Source organism: Peromyscus eremicus, chromosome 22 (assembly GCF_949786415.1).
Source record: "Peromyscus eremicus chromosome 22, PerEre_H2_v1, whole genome shotgun sequence".
In the NCBI taxonomy this organism is placed as follows: domain Eukaryota; kingdom Metazoa; phylum Chordata; class Mammalia; order Rodentia; family Cricetidae; genus Peromyscus; species Peromyscus eremicus.
In genome coordinates, this window is record NC_081437.1 from 10451102 (window position 1) to 10471988 (window position 20887).

General features: G+C 49.2%; 1 protein-coding gene across 1 annotated transcript in view; it reads left to right on the forward strand.

Moving 5' to 3' along the window:
- Thada (THADA armadillo repeat containing) overlaps positions 1-17890 on the forward strand; it is a 300981-nt gene extending 283091 nt beyond the window's left edge. Inside the window, exons 37-38 of the mRNA XM_059248542.1 lie at positions 15962-16131; positions 17128-17890. Of these exons, the coding sequence (XP_059104525.1) occupies positions 15962-16131; positions 17128-17508 (551 nt within the window). The 3' untranslated portion in view covers positions 17509-17890. The remainder of the gene's footprint in view (positions 1-15961; positions 16132-17127) is intronic.
- Positions 17891-20887: the final 2997 nt, after the last annotated feature.

Sequence of the window (20887 nt, forward strand, 5' to 3'; positions counted from 1 at the left end):
TCATTTTGTTCTCGCTGCAGTTCAATGTACATGTTTGAGTGCCAGTTAGAGTTACAGTGACTAAATAAGCGTTTGTGGTAACAAGGGAATTGAACTTTTGGGAGCATGTTGCTGTTTTTAATGGGTGGCCTTCAGTTCATTTTTAGCCATGTGAATCACTGACCTTCACCTTGAGCGGGAAGGAAGGGCTCCCATATCCAGGCTGAGCTCATGTGCATCCTCCTAGAACAGATGCCCCTGGGGAAGGTGGGAGTGGCCTAGACTGTAATGATGTGGGTGGGGGGAAGATTCCCACTAAGTTGGCCTGATCAGAAGAAACCTTAGAATCCTCCTAGGCCTGGCTAACCAGGGAAGTTGGCCCCTCTCAGTTATGGTGGATTCTTCATAGTGTTCTGCTTTCGTGCTCTGGCTCCCTCCAAACACCAGATAGTCTACTCTGGACAGTCCTCTGAGCTCCCCTGCATCAGAATCCACTGACTGCCTCGGACTCTGCTGCCCATTCTCTCTGTGTGCATCTCTCCATCCCTCTTCCCAGCACAGAGCATCTCCTGACCCAGGCCAGTGTTCCCATCTGGACAGGAGAGCTTTGCAGAGCTGTGCTGTTTTGGAGATAGGCGGCTGACCTGGAATCAGAAGTGACTTCCCATCTGAACTAGTTGGCACCATTCTTGGGTGTCGGTTTCACCATCCATAAGATGGGGGGATTCCATATCTCACAAAACATCTGCATCAAAACACAAATAAAAACCAACAGTAAAAGACAAACAGGGTTCATCCTTGACCCAAATGCCAGGTAGTAGTTTCTTCGTGCTGAAAAATCAGACACTTTGTGTCTGTTGTACAATCCTGTTTGCTCACTAAGTGGGGTCCTAAGCACGTTAATTTTGGAGGCTCTTTTCTTCTGTTGGGGATTTAGGGACTTCTGAGTGTTTCTAAGGGGCTGAAAACCTGGGTCTGCCATTCAGTTTCTTGCTGAATCACAGTAGTAACTCGATGTTTGTGATGAAAGCAGGTGTCTTTTTTACTCTAAAGGAGGCACTGGGGTGAATTTGAGGACCATGCTTGCCAAATAGCTGTTACCCAGAGAGTCTGCCAGCCGTCCTCTCCCCTTGATGAGAATGAAAGAACCCCTCACCCATTGGAAGCCCTCGGCCTTCTGCCAGCAAAGTCCTGCAGAGCCGTTAGTGCAGACTTTAGTTCCCTGGAAGCTGCCCACTGTGTAGGGGTCTGAACGTGAGGAAGCTGCCCACTGTGTAGGGGTCTGAACGTGAGGAAGCTGCCCACTGTGTGTGGGGTCTGAAGGTGAGAGGCCACAGCATTCCAGTTCCCATACAGGATTCATCTTGGAAATTCTCTTGATTACAGGGTCTCAGCATAGCAAAGGGGAAGCAGAGCCTTCTCTTGATAGTCGAGGTCTAAGTGAGAAGTGCCTGGTCACCTTGCAGTTAAGTTCAGGCCTGACCCGCACCTCCAGAGTGCCAGCATTGAGGAGCAGCCACACCTGTGGCAATTCATGTTGGGGGAAGTAGGCAGGATAGGATCAAAGCCTCCTGTAACCCAAGAGTTTCTCAGCAGCTGTAGTCCCTTAATAATTATGGTTTGGAGCTTTGCCAGGAGCAAAACCATTTAGCATGCCATATTTAACAATGAACACTTTTCTGTATTCATAATGGTCTCTGTGCAGAGCAAATAGGCACCTTGAACAAAAGGTAGGATATTTATATGTGTATATAAAATAACCTGCACCTACATTAAACCCAAACATGTTTTCAGAGAGGAATGTGGCACTTCCCGCTGCACGGTACGAGTGAATGGGAAAAAGGCCACATGTTCTGCTCCTTTTCCCTTCCTCTCTGGGCCTAGCAGTTGTAGTAGTAGTAGTAGTAGTAGTAGTAGTAGTAGTAGTATATTTTATTTTAAAAATCTGCCAGCACTCTGAGCAAAGCAGTGTACGAAGAAAAACCTTTGTGATCTGTTGCTGTGGAAATAGGAAGCTGGAATAAGTGAGAGGGTGGAGAAAGCAAGTCCCAGGCCCTGAGGAATGAGGAGGAAGGAGTGGGGGCGAGGGGGGGGGGCTGGTCTCTGCATCATGTAGAACCGGGATCCTTGTCCGTGTGTAGTTTCTCACAAGCCTTTGTCATTGAGCGAAGGTAGAGAAGAGAGGCCCTTCAGAGGGGAGTTCATTAGAGCTGAACCTCAGCAGATGAGTAGAGGGCAGGCTGGTCACATTTTGTCAGTACTCCAGGGAACAGAAGCAGACTGGAAGTGGGGTACACCTGCCCCACTGATGTGCTTCCCGTAAGACTTCTTGTCCTAAAAGTTATAATCTCCCCAAACAGCACCACCAGCAGGGACCGAGTGTTAAAGTACATGAGCCTATGGAGGCCGTTATGGGCCTCTAACCCTCTGTACCCATAAAGCAAAGTAAGCCCTTCCCTCTGTGAGCTGCTACGGTCATGACATTGTATCACAGCAACAATAAAGCGGTACAGAGGCTGGCACCAGAGAAAGGGGTGTTGTTGCTGTGAAGCGCTTGACCATGGTTGGTTTTTTATTTTATTTTATTTTATTTTATTTTATTTTATTTTATTTTATTTGTTTGTTTGTTTGTTTATTTGGAGCAATGTGGAAGATTTTAGAACTTTGGATTAGAATAGCAGTTGAAAGCTGTAAGCAGAGCTTAACAGGCCAGTCTAGTAGGAGTCGTGCTAAGAGTGATGCAGACAGCAGAGGCCTGGCTGATGAGGTTTTCAGAAGGGAACAAGGTCTCTGTCAGCAACTGGCTAGAGGCCATCCTTGTGGTAACTTGGCAAAGAGTGTGGTTGCTTTCCGCCCATATACTAAGAACTTGCTTGGACAAAATTTAAATGTAATGGACTAATTTCTTTGATGGCAAAATTTCAGGACTGTATAATGTTGAGTCTGTGGCGTGGTTATTACTGATTACTCTTAGGCAGGTCTAAAATGACAAGGTAAGTGGAACAGAAAAAAGTACAAAACACAGCTTGCCAAGTAAAGCGCACTAGGAAGCTTAATGTAAAGTCTGTAGTTGTTAAGATTAGGTAAGAAGAGGTCTCTCCCACTGTACTGAAACAATAAGAAAGGTTCCTCAAGGGTAAGACCCCACTAGTTAAACCCCCAACTTATGCTAGAGAACCTAAGGAGTTTCTTGCTTTTAGAAAGAGCCTGCATACAAAAGCTGCTGCTAGTGTGAGTCCAAGCTGGGAGTCAAACATGTCAGTGTTGTCCATGTGCTACTTACTATCTTTGGAGGCTTAAAAGATACAAGAAGGAGGGAGTTGTGAGTTCTTCCTCGGTGGTTGCAAGGATCACTGAGGCCAAGCCCTGTGTGACAGGGCTAGAGTCCCTGCAAGGCCATGAGAGGATAGTGCATAGAGCTGTGAAGGTGAAACTTAGGTTGCAGTGAGGACGCCAAGATGTTGAAGATGCCGGAGCTGTGAGACATCTGCCAAAGGGCTGCATATGGGGATGGAAGCCGCCCCAAAGAAAGATGTGTGTCCCGGGCAGCAAAGGTGGAGAGGCAGGGCCATCCAGGCCCTCTGAAACCAAACCCCAGATACCAGGCGTGAAGCTGCAAGATTGGGTGTTTGCCCTGCTGGGTCTTAGTCTTGCTTAGGCCCAGTATTTCCTTGCTATGGGCCATCCCCTCCTGGGGGCGGGGGGGATGGAGTGTATATTCTGTGTCATTCTATGCTGGGAGTAATTTGTGTTTTGATTCTATTGTGGTTACAGTCAAGAGATTACCTTGAGACTTAAGAGACTTTGAACTTTTAGACAGTGTTGAAGCTGTTAAAGGCTTTGGGGACTTTTAATGTTGGACTAACATCATTTTGCATCCTGAGATGACCTCAGGCCTATGGGGGAAAGGCGCCAAATGTGGTGGTTTGAATAAATATATAGATTTCAATGTGTATCTCCCCACCATAGGCTCATGCACTTGAACATTTGGTCCCAGTTGGTGATGTTGTTTGGGGAGGTTCTGGAACTTTGTGAACAAGGAAGTCCACCACTGGGGGTGGGCTTTGCGAGTTCCAGACTCAGCCCACTGCAGTTCCCTCTGTTTCCTGATACGTGATCAGCCAGCCTCCTGCTCTGCCGCCTGCTGCCATGCTGTCCCCTGGAACCATAAACCAAACTAATCTAAACACCACAGTACTTACTGGGAGTACAGAAACTGGGGTTGACGGATTGAAGGACGAGGAAAGCAAATGCCAACAGGACATCTTCCTGATGTGAAGGGCACTGAGTATGCCTAACGTGCAGCAGAAGGCCAGCTCCGCTGCTCAGGTTCACAAGACTGCAAAGAGCTTAGGGTGGACTGCAGAGGGAGAGACAGGCCGGGTGAGCGTGCTGGGTATCCAAAGCAGAGGCCGGGAGGAGAAGGCGCGGCTGCAGTGGAGAGCTGGAGTACAGTGACTTCTGCCAGGAGGAAGGGGACACAGAGGATGACAGGAGCGATGAGTGTGTCCCCGCACAACAGATTTGGACTGAAGAACTGTTTTCATAATGGCTCCCCTCGCCCTGGAGATCAAAACCAGAGCCTCACACATGCTGAGCAAGTGCCCTGTCCCTGAGCCTTCCGAAGCCAGAAGCCATCTAAAATAGGCTTTTAAGAAAAATCACTGTTTCAAGCCGGGTGGTGGTGGTGGCGGTGGCGGTGGCGGTGGCGGTGGTGGGGGCGGCACAGGCCTTTAATCCCAGCACTCCAGAAGCAGAGGCAGATGGATTTCTTTGAGTTTGAGACCAGCCTGGTCTACAGAGTGCGTCCCAGGACAGCCAGGGCTACTTAGAGAGACCCTGTTTTTGTTTTGTTTGTTTGTTTCTGTCTCAAAAAAAAAGCAAACCTCTGTTTCCCAAGCCTGGAACATTTCTGAATGCAGAATGAACTGGGAAGTGGAAAGGCAGTTTAACAGTGACTCCTAAGGATCCCAGTAGAAGGAGATTCCCTTCCTTCACCCCCACTGTAGGCTGGCCCAGGGTGGAACGACACATGCCGCTCCCCAGAAACTCTACCACATCTCTGGGGAGCATACAGTTCTCCAGTGTTGTTCAGATGAGGGCCACTGGACAGCTGAGCTGACAGAGGGGGGCACCCAGGGGGCTGGGATCAAGAGCAGCAAGTGACTCTAAGGGAGAAGAAAGAGGGGGGACCCCAGCCAGCCTCAAGGCTGCCTTCTCTTCCAAGAATGCTCTCAGTGATATGGTTGTATTTGGCATTTTTTACGTGTGATGTCAGGGAACGGCCTTCCTTAAAAGCTTTATGAAAATCCTAACTATGAAGCAGACATGTGGGTCTGCGTAATTGGGGAAAGAGATTTCTCCTTGCGGCTTTGTGATGCCATCCCTGCTCTCCCTGGAGCTCCAGGCCTCAGAGTCCACTGCCATCTGAGGCTAGCCAGGCAGGTGTCTTGGATGGGAAACCCCAGCTTCATTGCTGACTGGGCTGAGGTGCAGGAAAGCAGCCTTGCTTAGGGGCTGTGCCGACCACCCTCCTGGGCTTGCACACACTCTAGTCCTCCTGCCCTAGACCGTGTCCTAATCCGAGCCCAGGCCCGCCCATAGGGAGGAGGGTAGCCTCCCCACTTTCCCACCGATCTTCATTGCTTGTTTTGTTGTCCAAGGATGGAATCCAGGGTGTCATGCCTGCTAAGCACACCCCACCACTGAGCTATGCGCCCAGGCCTCCTCACTCTTTATCCCTGGGTCTGTTCCCTTCTCAGGCTTAGGGACTGTGTGCAAGGACATGCTCATGGAACAGGCCCTTTAACCCTGGGTCTGTTCCCTTTCAGGCCTAGGGACTATGTCTAAGGACAGTGCTCATGGAACAGGCACTTCTTAAGCTCCCATTTTTCTTGAATGCCTTATCGAGAGTCCTCTTTTCTGGCCATGCTGCCCTGCCACATTTCCTTGAAACTCTTTTTTTTTTTTTTTTTTTTTAAAGATTTATTTATTTACTTTGTATACAGCATGTATGACCAGAAGAGGGCACCAGATCTCATTACAGATGGTTGTGAGCCACCATGTGGTTGCTGGGAATTGAACTCAGGACCTCTGGAAGAGCAGTCCGTGCTCTTAACCTCTGAGCCATCTCTCCAGCCCCTAAACTCTTTTTTTTTTTAATTGATTTGAAAATTATATAACATAAAATTATAACCTTTTTAGGGGCTAGAGATGTGGCTCAGTGATAAAGAGCACTTGTTCTGGCAAAGGACCCAGGTTCAGTTGCCAGCACCACGTTTAAAGTTTTATTGTTACTGAGGGCGGGGAGTGCCCTGCCATAGCTTGCATGTGGAGCCAGGAGGACAGCCTTTGTGTGGTATCTGGAGATCCAGGTCAGGTTGTCAGGCCCTGGAGGCAAGCGTCTTTGTCCACTATCCTGCCAGCCCAAAATGAACCGTTTGAAAGTATACAGTCAGTGACATTTAATATATTTGCAGTATTATGTAACCATCACTACTGTGTGGTTCCAGAACATTTTTATCACTCCTCTCAAGAAGTACAGCCATTAAGCAGCCCCTGAAGGCCAGCAGTCTGCTTCCTGTCTCCAGGAACCTTCCTTCTCTAGATACTTCATGTAATGGAACCGTATAACATGCGCTTGTTCTCGCCTTTATTCATAGTGTTTATAAGGCACATTCACTTTGTAGGCTGAAGCAAGACTTACTTTTTGTGGCTTAGTAATATTCCATTATGTAGACATGCCGTGTTTTATCTCTATATGCATCTGTTAATGTATGGGCGTTGGGTTGTTACTTCCCTCTGACTGTTGAAAAGAGTGTTTCTTTGATTGTCCATGTACATGTTGTTAAGTCCCAGTTCTTTGGGGTCTGTACTTGGGAGTGGAGTTTCAGGTCATATGGCAATTATGTGTTTTAACTATTTTGAGATAGTGGAGGTCTTTTTTCTCGGATATTCTCACTAAGTCGGCTCTGACAAGGCACAGCAGGCATGTACCCCTCTACACCCCTTAAACAGTGGGAGTCAGCACGTTACCCTGATTGCTAATTCTGGGAAGAATCAAAAGGAGTAAAGGCAAGGTACTCGAGTCTCCTTAGATGGGTGAGAGCTCCAAAGAGAGGACAGTGAGCGGGGACGAAGTGGGGAGGGGGATTCACATAGGCTGATGAAAAGATCGGAGGTACCTAGAGAAGGGTGACTAGGACGGACGGAGAAGGAGCTGAGCAGCAGAAGGAGCCACAGCCCAGAGACCTGAGAACATACTCCCATGAGAAAAGAGCCACGGAAGGAGGCAGAGTGAGACTCCCCAAGGCGCAGTTTGGTCGGGGCTGCTTCTGTTTGTGGACTGGTTTGTTTGGGTTGGGTTGACCTGTTGGTTGGTTTTGAGGCCGTCTCATGTAGCCTTAGATGGTCCTGAATGCCTGGTACTCCTGCCTCCGCCTCCCAAGTGCTGAGATTACAGGCATGGGCCGCCATGCCCAGCTGCTCAGGCTGCTTTGACAGGTCATTCTCAGCAGCATGAGTGGGACAGAGCTGGGGCAAGTCTGCAGCGGGTGGGTCCCAGGGATCCCTTGTTGGGACAGAGGCCAGGACAAAAGAGTCCCAGAGAGCCCCAAAGCATAGCACCTGTAGAGCCCAGCTGCCCTGAATGCCAAGACAGGAGGACATTGGGGCAGGCCACACACGGCAGCGGGCCTCCTTTCTCCCCCAGGCCTACACACATTCCAGAATAACGTCAGTGTGTTTGACCTCATCGTTGACCTGGAGGACACTGTGACTTCGTAAAAAACAAATTTTAATCTGAATTATACCAACATGGATTACTTTCTAGGTAATTTCAAGAAATGACTCTCATCATAACTTCATGAGGCCAACTTAACTCCTAGATGAGTTTCCTGTAGAGGGCAGGCAGTGAGACCAAGTCTCACGGTTTCCATTCTTGTCTCGAGTAGCAACTCCTCCGTGTGTAAATTTAATAAGGGGAATATCTTATCGTTGTCAGGATTTGTACTCCAGAAAAGCCTTTCCACTCGCAGTTGTAGACTGTGTCTGACTTAGTTTTGTGTCCCCTCCACCGAGTCTCAGTGCCCTGCGTTCCTACAGCTGTTGCAGCTTTCCTTGTCACTAACAGAATGGCTTCTGGTTAGGGTGCCTGTCGTGTGCTGTAGCCAGTCTGACTTTGTACTGATGATTTTTGCTAATCATATTCACAGCAACGTCAGAAACAACCTGCTTCTTCCGGACAGTGATAGGAGGAAAGGGGACTTCACTGGAACCCTTGTTACTATAGACCCATCTTCAAGTAGGGTGATGATGTACACCCGTAATACCAGTACTCGGGAAGCTGGGGCAGGACGTCAGTTCAGGCACTGAGCCTTAATGACCTTGAGTTAGATCCACTCAGGTGAAAGGAAAGAACCAACTCCTGCAGATTGTCCTCTGGCCTACACCTACACACATACACACACACACACACACACACACACACACACACACACCCCTACACACAAACATCCCCTACACACACACACACACACACACACACACACACACACACCTGTATACCCACATTAACCTACACACAAACATCCCCTATATACACACATAAGCCTACACACAAACATCCCCTATATACACATATAAACCTACACACAAACATCCCCTATACACACACACACACACTCCTGTATACCCACATAAACGTACACACAAGCATCCCCTATACACACACACCTATACACGCACACCTACACACCCATATTAACCTACACACAAACATCCTCTATACATACACACCCCACCTACACACACACAATTTTTGAAAATTTAAAAATCAATGCATGCATCTACCCTGTACCTTTTGATCTTTCTTCCTGCTCACTTGGCCTCACTGCTGCCCTCCTCTGAACTGGTGTTTCTTCCATGCCTTGTTCTTGAGAGGTTTTTATGTCCTTGCTTTGCTTCCCTCTCCCCGGCCTTCTTCAAGTTCAGCTCCCCATTTCTAGCAGTCTAGGGCCATGTCAGCAGGTGGGTCCCAGGGAGGGGACTGTATTTCCAGGGCAGCTGCTGGGGAGTAATAGTGACATGGAACAGGTAAGGCTGTTAAGGGGCGCTTGAGCATAAATTTAGCTTCAAGATAGAAAATTCCTAGGGCTGAGAATGTGGCTTAGTGGTAGGTCACTTGGCCAGCATCCACAAGGCTCTGGGTTCAGTCCCAGATGGAGAGCAGTGATTCCCAAAAACTTTGAGATCATAGGTACTTGACATTTTGAACAGAGTTTCTAAATCTTTTTTTTTTTTTTTGCATTTATTTATGGTATGTGAGTATGTTGTGTATATGTGTGTGTCAGCCAAGGGACAAGGGCCAGGCAGTGACTGTGGGCTACAGTGGTTTTGCAAATTCATAAGAGACATTTAGTCTTAAGAGCTCAGGCTGAGCTGGGTGGTGGTGGTGCTTGACTTTAATCCCAGCACTCAGGAGGCAGAGGCAGGTGGATCTCTGTGAGTTCGAAGCCAGTCTGGTCTACAGAGCAAGTTCCAGGACATCCAGAGCTGTTACACAGAGAGACCCTGTGTGTAGCCAGGAGATTCAGAGCTCAGGCTTAGAAGAAATGTCTTCTAAGAGAGACATTCACTTGTGAAATCAGCTAAGGAACACTGAAGTGACTTCATGGAAGGGGACGAGAAATGTCTCAGGGTATCTGGTGAGTGAGGAATGTAGAATGTGCATGCAAAACCACTGAGCTCTGCCCTGGCTAGGGAAGAGGCAGCCCATGGAAAGGGAGCCCAGGTCTTCCTGGTACCCCACGAGGGCTTCCCAGTGTGTAGGCATTGCCGTCCTTGGCTCTGACTTTGGTGGGGTCAGATTGCCCTTCCAGGAATAACACCCATCCACCATCCTCAGAGCTGCCTGAATGAGACCCTTGGGTATTCAGCAGAAGGAAGCCACCCAGGAGCAGGCCTAGTGACCAGAGGTTGTACAGGTGGTGGTTTCCTGGAGAAGAGCCAGAGACTCTGCCGTGTGGAGAATGCCAAGTGAAGGCCCAAGTAGCCTAGGTTGGGCTCAGTCCTCTACTTAGCAGGGCCACGTGGCAGGCCTGTTCCCCTGTGCAGGCACAGGCACTGAGAGACCCGGCAGCTCAGGAGAACAACACAGAAAACACATAACACTTATATATCAGAAGTTCCCTGATGGCCTTGGGGCCTCTCAGTCCTTGGAGAACCTGTGCTCTTCACAGACTTGGCTACTGAAGGTGGAATGTTTGTCTGAGTCCCATCCTTATGTTTTAGTGTGATTGGAATGCAAAAATGCTGTGTCAGTTTCTCCTAGCTTGCTGTTAAGCACTGTAACCTAACCCTTTTCCTGAACTCTGGCTCTACTGGACCAGAGGTGCACACTCTTAGGAGATGCTTGTTTGGGTTCAAATTGGATGTAGCCATACTTTTTTGAAGAATTTTTTAATTACCTGTAGCAGGAAGAGGTATGTGCATGTGAACACAGGTGTCCCCAAGAGGCAGAGGCCAGAAGTTAGGCTATGGGCTCCCATGGACCTTGACTTACAAGCAATTGTAAGCCACTGGATGTGGATGCTGGGATCTGAACTCAGGTCCTCTGGAAGAGCCATCTCTCCAGCCCAGCTGCATCTGTCTTTTAAATTGAGAGGCAGAGGCAGGTGGATCTCTGTGAGTTCAAGGCTAGCATGGTGAACATGGCAAATTCCAGGTCATTGAGGGCAACAGTGAAATCCTGTCTCAAAAACAAAAAATAAAGTTAAATAAATAATTAAAATGGAGGAGGGGATGCATTTTCTCAGTTCTTTGATGTGAATTTGTATTTTCTAAGTTATTGTTATTTCAACTTTAAAGCATGTTGGTGGGGCAGCTGAAGAGATGGCTCAGTGGTTAAGAGCACTTGCAGCTTTTCCAGAGGACCTAAGTTCAGATCCTAGCACCTACATGGGCTTCTCACAACTAACTGCCTAGAACTCAAATTCCAGGAGATCCGAAATCCTCTTCTAGCTTCCAAGGATGCCTGAAAGCCACTAGGTGAAGGGAAGCAGCAGGGAACCGGAGGTACTCAGGAACAAGCAAGGGCAGAAATAGGACTGCCCCTCAGACAGAGAGGAGGTTAGGGTCCAGAAGAGCTGGTGTGGGGAGGACAGTGGCAGGGTCTAGCCACTACCGAACCTTGAGAGCTTGCAGAGAAGGGCACAGGAAAGAAGAACTCCCAACTTCTCCTTCTTCCGCCCTTCCACAATCCCAATATCCATTTCCCAGTGGATGAATCCAATTGGGAGCCCAGTGGCTAGGAGACCTGGGTGACAGGGTCATAGGGATCAAGATCCAAGACATCAAGCAGGGCAAAGGGAGAACATAGATTTAAGGGCAAACAGCAAAGCACTGGTTGGAGTTTCTCTGTGTAGCCCTGGCTGGTCTAGAACCCAGGCTGGCCTCAGACTCAGAGATCTGCCTGCCTCTGCCTCCCGAGTGCTGGGATTAGAGGTGTGTGCCACCACCGCCCGGCCAACACTTTCCTTTTAATATTAGTACAGTCGAAAAGTGCTGACACCTGTGAGGTACCTGTCTACCTGCCTAGATAGTCACAGTAATGTCCCTGAGTGTGGAGGACATGGACTGAGAGCAGCCCCAAGGGAAGCCTCTTGGTGGAAGTGGGAACAAAGCAGAGCAGAAGTGTGGGCGAGGAGTGGTGCCCATGGCTGCTCCGCTGGCCCTAGAGCCTGGGTAGGAGAGCCCTGAGGAAGTCCGCTGTGCTGCAGCCCTGGGCTTGTTGCTTCCCTCCTCTGCACTCCGTTCGTAAGGACGGGAGGCACTGAGTTAGTCAATCCTAGATGCTGGCTTGTGTGTCCAACGTGATTTCATGTGGGTGACTGCTGATCCCCCCACCCCTGTGCAGACCTACCACAGACAGGACTATGCCATCCAGCCACCCACTTAGAGCACTGGGGTGGGGCCGCCTGTATGGAAGATGGTTTATTCCTCACACTGACCTCTTCCATCCCCAGCTCTATGGCTCCTGGGATCTGGACTGCTCCATTGAGTGCATGTTATCCTTAGTGAAGGCTTACCTTCCCAGCTGGAGCGCTGCATAGACATACCACATTGGATTTATCCACGCGTCAGCGGCCGATGTTTGTTTCTGCTTCTTGGCATTATGAACAAGGCCATTCTGCATGTTCATCAGATGTTTGTTTGAACACAGGTTCTTTTTTATTTCTCTTAGATATGCCTGAGAGTAGAATGGGTCTTGTGGCTTAGTCTTTGTGAGGAACTGAAAGACACTTTTCCAATGGGGCTACATCACTGACTAGTCCTACCAGCAAACTGGAGGGGTTTCTCTTTCTTTCTTTCTTTCTTTCTTCCTTTCTCCCCCACCCCCATACCTTGACTAAAAACATACCCGCCTTTTTATTGTTTACTACACTCACCCTAGGCATTTAGAAGTAATATCTCTGTGGGGTTTATTGGTTTTCTTCAATTTGGTGATACGTCTTTTGTTTTTAAGAGTGTGTGTGTGTGTGTGTGTGTGTGTGTGTGTGTGTGTGTGTGTGCGCGCGCGCGTCTGCAGGTACTTGGGTACTTGCCGAGGCCAGAAGTAGACATTGATCCCCTGGAGCTAGAATAAGAAGTGGCTGTGGGGGGCTGGAGAGATGGCTCAGCGGTTAAGAGCACTGGCTGTTCTTCCAGAGGTCCTGAGTTCAATTCCCAGCAACCACATGGTGGCTCACAACCATCTGTAATGGGATCTGGCGCCCTCTTCTGGTATGCAGGCACAACACTGTATGCATAATAAATAAATAAAATCTTTTAAAAAAAAAAAAAAAAAAAAAAAAAAAGAAGTGGCTGTGACCTGCCCGCCATGGGTGCTGGGAAGAGCATTAAATGTCAACTGCTGAGCCATCACTCAAGCCCTCTTGTTTTGGGGTGTTTTGTTTTGTGGCAGCGTCTTGGTTAACCCAGCTGGCCTTGAACTCACCATGTAGCTAGCTAAGGCTCGGTTTGAATTCCTAATCTTCCTGCCATCATCTCCAGAGTGTTGTATTACAGACATGCACCACACCTGGTTTATGAGGTACTGGGGATTGAACTCAGGACTTGACGTAGTAGACAGCACTCTATCAACTGACCTACATCCCCAGACCCATTGATTCTGCACTTGGGTTCCACTAATCCCTATGTCTGCCGAGCTAGTGGTGTAGTTCACTGGTGGTGATTACTTAACCTGCGTGAAGCCCTCAGTTCGATCCCCAGCGGGAACACGAGCACACTCTCACACACTCTGCACTGCCTTGATTCCCATAGCTCTGTGGGAGATTTTGAAATCCAAAAAGGAGAGTTCTCAGATTGTGTCCTGAGTTCTTGTTTCTGTTTTTTCAAGAATCTTTGGGTCTGCTGGGTTCACAGCAGACTCCTGACCACACTTATGGCTTGGCTGATGGCTTTCTCATTTCTTTGATGGACTTGCCAGCCGAGTGCTAAGTGGAAAATCCCCTTCGCTCTTGCCCAGCCTCCCTTTGAGAGGCGACTTGGCCAGCAGATCCCAGCTCATCTGACTGAGTTTAGTCTAGGCCCAGGTCGTCAGCCAGCCAGGGAATGTGTAGGCTGCACCTGGCCCTGAAGCAGAAGACCCACTCCATCTCATCCCAACATCCCACCTCCTGGCTTCCTCCCTGGTGCCCAGGGTTGTGATAATCTCCAGGTGCATGTCCAGCCACACCACACACATTCTTTTTGTGCCTGTCATCCTGGCCTCTACCTCTCCTAAGAATGACTCACGGCACAGAGGGAAGCCATTTTGTTGTCAGGTGGGACCAGTGTATCAACCTGGCCTTCCTGGTGGCATGTTCAGTCACGCCCAACAGATCTGTCATCAGTGTTACAGGCACTGATTTTACTGTTCAGTGAATTTTGTTTAAGACACGTTATGTATCCCTGGTTGACCTGGACCCACTGTGTAGATAGACCAGGCTGGCCTTGAACTTGTGGGGCTCTGCATCCAAAGTGCTGGAATTAAAGGTGTGTAGCACCACACCTGGCCTGGTGGGAGAAATTTTTATAAATTTATAAAAAAAAGAAAAAGAAGAAAGGAAGAGGAAAGCCAGGCAGAGGATAAACTTTCTGGAAGGTGTCAGGATCAGCAGCCTGCTGCTGACTCCATAATACAGGTTCACACCTGTGCCTTTTTAAAAGATTAAAAGGGAAAACACCAGCATGGCTGAAGTGTGGCCAACAGACACCAAAGGCTCTGAGAGCAGAGGGATCAGCCCTGTGGTTGCCTAAGGGAGCCAAAGCTCTGCTCTACCGGACAGTCACTGACCTGCTTATCCACTCACGCTCTGGAACGTTCCTGCTGCTCTCCTAGTCTTTGCTTCACATGTAACAAAACTGTTGGCAATTCTGTGTTTTTGAGAGCCACTTGGAGTTCTGTGAACACAGTGGGTTAGCCTGAGCCCTGATAGCCTCATCTGTGAAGCAGAAATAGTAACACCCAGTCCTTAGACTTCGGGGGGCTGAGGGTGTAGCTCAGAAGCACAGGACTTGTCTGACATTCACAAGGCCCCGGCACCACCAAAAAATCGAAGTAAAAAAGCACAGCTACTTGGTTGGAGACCAAGCCCTCGATAGGGCTAGATGTGCCGCAGACCTTCCGTGGTGGCTCCCATAAGCCTGGCTCAACCCCCTTGAAGGGGACTCAGCCTTCTATTCCTGATTTCAACCTCTTCCTGTGTGCTGAGCAGCTTCAGCTGGGCATCAGATGGTGGGGACAGCCAGGCTGGAGCTGGGACTGGATTTGAGAGACAGGAGGGTTCAATAGAAATACATCATTAGGGTGCTAGTGCAGGAGCGTTCCACAGAGACCTCCTCTCTGAGCTGAGAAACTGGAGTCTTGAGGTTCAGGCTACCTGCTGTTGGAGTGAGAAGCATTGTCAATACCCTGAACCTGCTTGCAACTCCACACTGAGGTCTGAGGCCAGACAGTCAAGTAAGCAGGTTCCCCCAAGACACCTGCTTCCTCTTTCTACACCTGCTCTGTCAGCACCTCACCTCAGAAGGCCAGGAAGTCAGGGCTGAAGAGGGAATTTACTATCAATACAGAGGCAACAAAATGTCAGCAAACCCCTAGGCTAAGGCCATAGCTCAGTGGTAGACACCTTGTAGAGCACACTGGGACCGAAACCCAGTGCACCACCTGCTTCTGGATGGCCTGTGAGGCGCATGGGGTTTCACATTCGTAAATGGTTGAGAGCTGGGGACCAGCCCAGTTGTAGAAGGCTTGCCTAGCGTGCTTACTCTGGTATTGAATAAAACTCTGGTATTGAATAAAACAGTGGCATATACCTACAGCCCCAACACTTGGGAGGTAAAGGGAGAAACGATCAGAAGTTCAAGGTCATCCTTGGCTACAAGCCAGGTGTGCTGGCACATGTCTGTAATCAGGCACCCAAGAGAATCCGAAATCAAGGTCATCTTTGACAACACATCCAGTTTGAAGCCAGCCTGGCTACGTGAGACCACATGTTGAGGAGAGGGAAAGTTGAAGAGTATGTTTCCACACTTGAAATTTGAATGGCAGCATGCAGAGATAACATTTTATTGGCACACAGCCACCGTCTCTATTGATTGTCTCTATAATGCTTGGACCGTGTAAAACAAGTGAGGAAAAGTATGATGCCACTTTAAGATGGCAAAGCTCCCTCTCCTTCCAGTGTGCTAGAGGGGCTAAGAAGAGAAGAGTCTAGTCCTCCAGACGGGGCTGCTCTAGAGTAGGACAGGTGGTGGGGTTCAGGCGAAGGACCCAGGGGGGATTAGGAACCTTCAGTGAGCAGTTCCACCATCACCACCATCACCCCCAGTGTGGTGACAGGGATTTCATCTGAGACTCTTCATGTCCCCAGAGTCCTCGGGGCTTCTTGGGGCTGGCCCTGAGCTACATTCACTGATTGCCTCCCTCCTCTCTCTACAGAATTTGCCTTCTGCCAGGTAAATGCCTCCGCTGCTCTGGCCCTGGCCTTAGCTGTTCTGTGTGACTTGCTCCGACAGTGGGACCAGCTGGTGCCAGGACTGCCCATTCTCCTGGGATGGCTGCTAGGAGAGGGTGACGACCCCCAGGACCTCGTGCAGGACCCACAGCAGGTAATCGGAGCTGCTCAGGGAGCTGGGAGGCAGAAGTGTCCTCTGGGTGTAGCACCGACAGGCCTGAGGAGTCTCTGGCTGGTAAAAGTGTGCCTCAGGCTGCTCTAATGTAGAGACTGGTTAGGAGAAAGCCTCCTGGAGGATGCACACAGCACACACTCACTGAGGCTTACTTAGGAGGTCTCAGTGGCAAGCTTTCAGGCACTTTGAAAAGTACACCTTGAATACTGAGAATTAAACTATGGAAAATGCATATTTGTTGACCTTAGCGTGGGCAAGGGTCCTCACAGCTCTGGTCTAAGCATTTCCCAAGAGTTAGGGTCCTTCCAGGGAACAAGGTGCTTGACCCCTCTTCCCAAGTAACAGGGAGCAGTCACGCACATCTGGAAACTGAAGACCAGCAGAGGCAACCCAGGCATTGGGAAAGACAGAAATCTGTGCCCAACCATGGGACTCTACTAACTGACTTGGCATCCTGAGCAGATAGAGTTCAAAACCCAGTCTGTTTATAGGAAATGTGGAGATGTAGAAAGTGTTTGTTATATGACCTTGAAAACCCTAGAAATGTAGTCTCGGAAGGCTGGTATCATGCATGCGCTCAGTAAGTCTTTGCTCTGGCGCCGAGATCTCCCTTGCTTCCTCTTCTGATGTCTCAGTACACCTTAAATCTAAGATCACTTCCTTGGCAAGGTCCTCTTTTCACCATTAGTTCCCCAAAATATCTTGGCTTTGAGCTACTCACATACACACACATCTTTATCAAAGGTCATGTTACGTCTGGGAGAAAGCCATTCCTCTCTGGTAGAGAAGGACAGAGTGACAGCAGAAGAGTGACTGCAGAGCTGCACGTGGTGGGCACGGGTGTTGACAGGCCCGAGTGGGCCCTCTGTCAGCTGTGGAGGGAGGAGACAGCGCTCACATCTAGCGGGGCCCTGTGAGCCTGGGGCTGGGCAGCACTCCCTCTAAGGTCACTGTGGGGCTTTTCATTTGATGTAGGGAGAAGACGAGCACATATTTGAAAAGTCAGAAGTCAACTTCTGGGCTGAGACGCTGACCTTGGTGAAGTACCTGTGTAGGCCGCTCTTCCTTCTCTGTCAGCCTGGCTGGCCGTCCCATCACTCCCAGAAGCTCTGTCACCTGCAGACAGTAGCATCAGAGCAGCGTCTCCTCGTCTCTCAGCTCCTGAAAGAACTTCCACCCTTGGCTGAATTTCTGAAGACAGTGGAGTACACAAGGCTACGCGTTCAGGAGGAAAGGACTTTGGCTGCCCTGAGGCTGTTGGCCTTCCTGGAAGGAAAGGACGGTCTCAGAGCCGAAGACTGTCCTAGCGAATGGAGACAGTTAATGGCCCCAAGGGCTTCAGACGCAGCCTGTTGAAAGAAGGCTGGGGCAGGGGGTGGAGTATCTCCCCAACTCGGGTCTACAAGGAACATGTTGGACGTAAACTGAAGTCTTTCCTTTGCACCTCCCCACTTCGGGGAGTCTAGGCTTCTTCCTACAGAGGCTCTGTCCTGTGCACACTCATTGAAGGCAGCCCAGTTTGTTGCGGCTCCTGTAGGAAGTGAGGCCACTATGTTGAATGTTTACTCTGTCCCAGGTGCAGGCCACCTGCAGGCCTGAATTAGCCTTTTCTGTCCTGAAGAAGTGCTATTCCAGCCAGACCCTCTTTCCCAGACACTGACTATACTGAATAGAGTTTTAGTACACAAGTCCTCCCACTCCCCATATACACACAAACACACACACACACACACACACACACACACACACACACACACACACACGCTTCTTTTTGTTTGGGTTTGGGCTCTGTATAGGAGCTGGATTACTTAGCAAACAGCCTATTTGGTCATATTTCTAAACTTTATTCCATTTTAGCAAAGGAGAAATATGTCCCAAGTGTTAGATTCTGGGAAAATTAAGAATCTACCCCATGCAAATACTTGTGTTTTATTATCTCCATGTTCAAATCTTTCAGAAGCCCATATTAAGAGTCCTGCCTGTCTCCCCCAGAAAGGCCTGTGGAGGCTGGAAACCTGCTTGTTGCCCATTGTTTGTTTCTACTCCACGAAGGAGCCTGGGGGAAAGAGAAGCCTGAACAAATGCATGATTCATTTGATACCTACCCTGTTTACTGCCCTGTGATTGTTGGAAGCAACAAAATGATTCTTATTTAGAGGTTAATAAACACATTTATCCACCTCAGTGATTCCATCTAGAAACCTTAAGGGGTTTTCTCAGTTCCAAGCCCAGCCAACAGGCTTCCTCGGATCCCCAGTAGGTGGCACTCTTGCACACAGTATGCTGCTAGTCTAGTTCTTTCGCTTTCCAGCTTAAAACTTACTTCAAACCATTCGGCAACTGTGTATGATGGTCGAGTACCCATGCCACAGCACACATGTCTGTGGAAGTCAGGGGACACCTTCAGATCAGTTCTCTCTTTCCACCTTTACATGGGTTTTAGAGATCCAACTCAGGTTCAGGCTTGTACAGCGAGCACCTTTATCAAACACTGAGCCGTATCATCGCCGGCCCGGCTTACCACTGTTAATGTATACTTTCAGAGTGAGTGTCACCCACCCAGAGTAAGTGCTGTAGCCTGATCCACATTCCTAGTTATCTCCAAAGACCACACCAGCCATAGTTAGAAACTTGTAGGGCCTATAAATACAGCCAGATACTTCCCAGCTGAGTGGTCACTTAGGATTACAGGGAAAGAGAATTGAATGTGCAGACTAGAAAGATATTTGCTGGGCCATTTCCCTCTGCAGAAAGGCTGAGGTTACAAACGTAACTGGTCTCTGGGAAGAAAACCACCCAGCACCATAAAGAAGCGTGGAGAACTGGTCTGCACGAAGAGGGAAGAGGAGCAATGTCCATGGTGTCTCTGAGGAGGAACAGAAAACCCCTAGGTGGTTTGCAGACATCCAGCACCAGCTGCGGGACTGTATGACCCGGTAGTAATTACCTGGTTAGGCACCAGGGTAGCCCACCCTTGATGAAAAATTGAAAGCCTGACATTTTTTAGTCTGTTTTGGGTTTCGCTTTTCTGAGTCAGGGGCTTGCTTTTTACACCAAGCTGGCCTCACACTTGTGTTCATCTTCCTGCCTCTGCCTCCCGAGTGCCAAGATTACAGGCACACACCACCATGTCCAGCCTTACACTACTTTTTTATTCTAAGATCTAGCTGGTGAGAGGGCTGGCGGTGTAATGGGATGATAAAGTGGGAGATTCTGACCAGGGCCCAACAAAGGCCAACCGTCCCCTCTCAACTGCCATCTAGAATGAAATGAAAGCAGTTACATAACAATAAAACTGTCTCACACTAGCAGGCATGCCGCACCAAAGCATGTACCAGAACACGTTTATGTTATCTCCAAGTCCATCCTACCAAGTCTACCCAGTGGGTGTTCTCGCTGCTGTTGGCTGGGAAATACCGCAGATTTGGATCTTGGCTGGCTACGGCCAGCCTGGGAGGGCAGGAGGGATGGATGTTTCCACAGGTTTGTATCTGAAATCCTACCAGCAGCAGCTAGGGGTATGGCGGTTCCATGATTTGCTGAGAGGAACCTGGAAAACCTCAGTCACAGAGACTCATGTTCATGTTTGGGGTCATTGCAGCCACAGGTGCCCAGCCCTCTCTAGGGGACAAAGCCAGCGTGGGCAGGAAGAGTGAACCAGCCATCTTTCCTAAAGTCACTACTTGCTTTTGGCTCCAAGCTTTAGGGCCCTAAGATTTGGATGGCCCTGACTCTGCACTCCTATTCTGTGACCCTCAGGCCTTCTGCTCTGGCCACAGCCAAAAGCCAGAATACTTTTATTTATTTTTTTTTAAGATTTATTTATTTATTATGTATACAGCATGTATCCCTGCAGGCCAGAAGAGGGCACCAGATCTCATTACAGATGGTTGTGAGCCACCATGTGGTTGCTGGGAATTGAACTCAGGACCTCTGGAAGAGCAGTCAGTGCTCTTAACCTCTGAGCCATCTCTCCAGCCCCCAAAAGCCAGAATACTTTTAATACCTAAGATGGTGTGGGCTTTGTTTATCTTGTAGACACCTCCTTGGATATTTTGTGCCTTGACAGAGGTGACAGTAAAGGACAAATTTTATCTTTGTGTTAAAAGTAAGAAAACCCAAGTGCCAAACAGACTGTGATTTGCCCAGGCCACGTGACTTACCAGGGGCGAAACTTCATTTTTTTTTTTTTTTTTTTTTCTCTATTGAGATAGGGTCTCATACAGAGCTGAGCTAGGCTGGCCTAAAACTCAACTCAGCCTCCTCAGCACCACATTTGTGACTTTAAAGTCCTCCAGCTCTGCCCTGGGCTCTAGCTACGGGGGCAGCAGGCGCCACCGTGTCGGCAGATGCACTCAGAACTCAGGAGAGCCTGTTGAGTGACAGACAGGCCGACCTCTTTCCCTTCCAGGTTAACTGATAGAGCCCAGGTGCACACTGGACTGCAAGCAGACAGGAAAAGCAACGTGGGAGGGTGGAGGTCAAGCGTCCTTCCCTGGCAGCTGCCGGGCCTTCCACCCAGGCCAGCCTGAGCTGCCAGCTGGGTGAAATCATGGGCCCAACTCCACCTTCTGGCAGCCAGTGTGGACTCGGTGTAGGGAGGAAAGACCTGACTCCAGATCGGCGGCGGCGGCGGCGGCGGGCCGACAAAAGCTGGTAGTGGCTTTAGCCTCGCTGGGCGCTAGGTGGGAGTGTCTGTCCCCTCTCAGAAAGAGCCGGGCGACTTTTGGGAAAG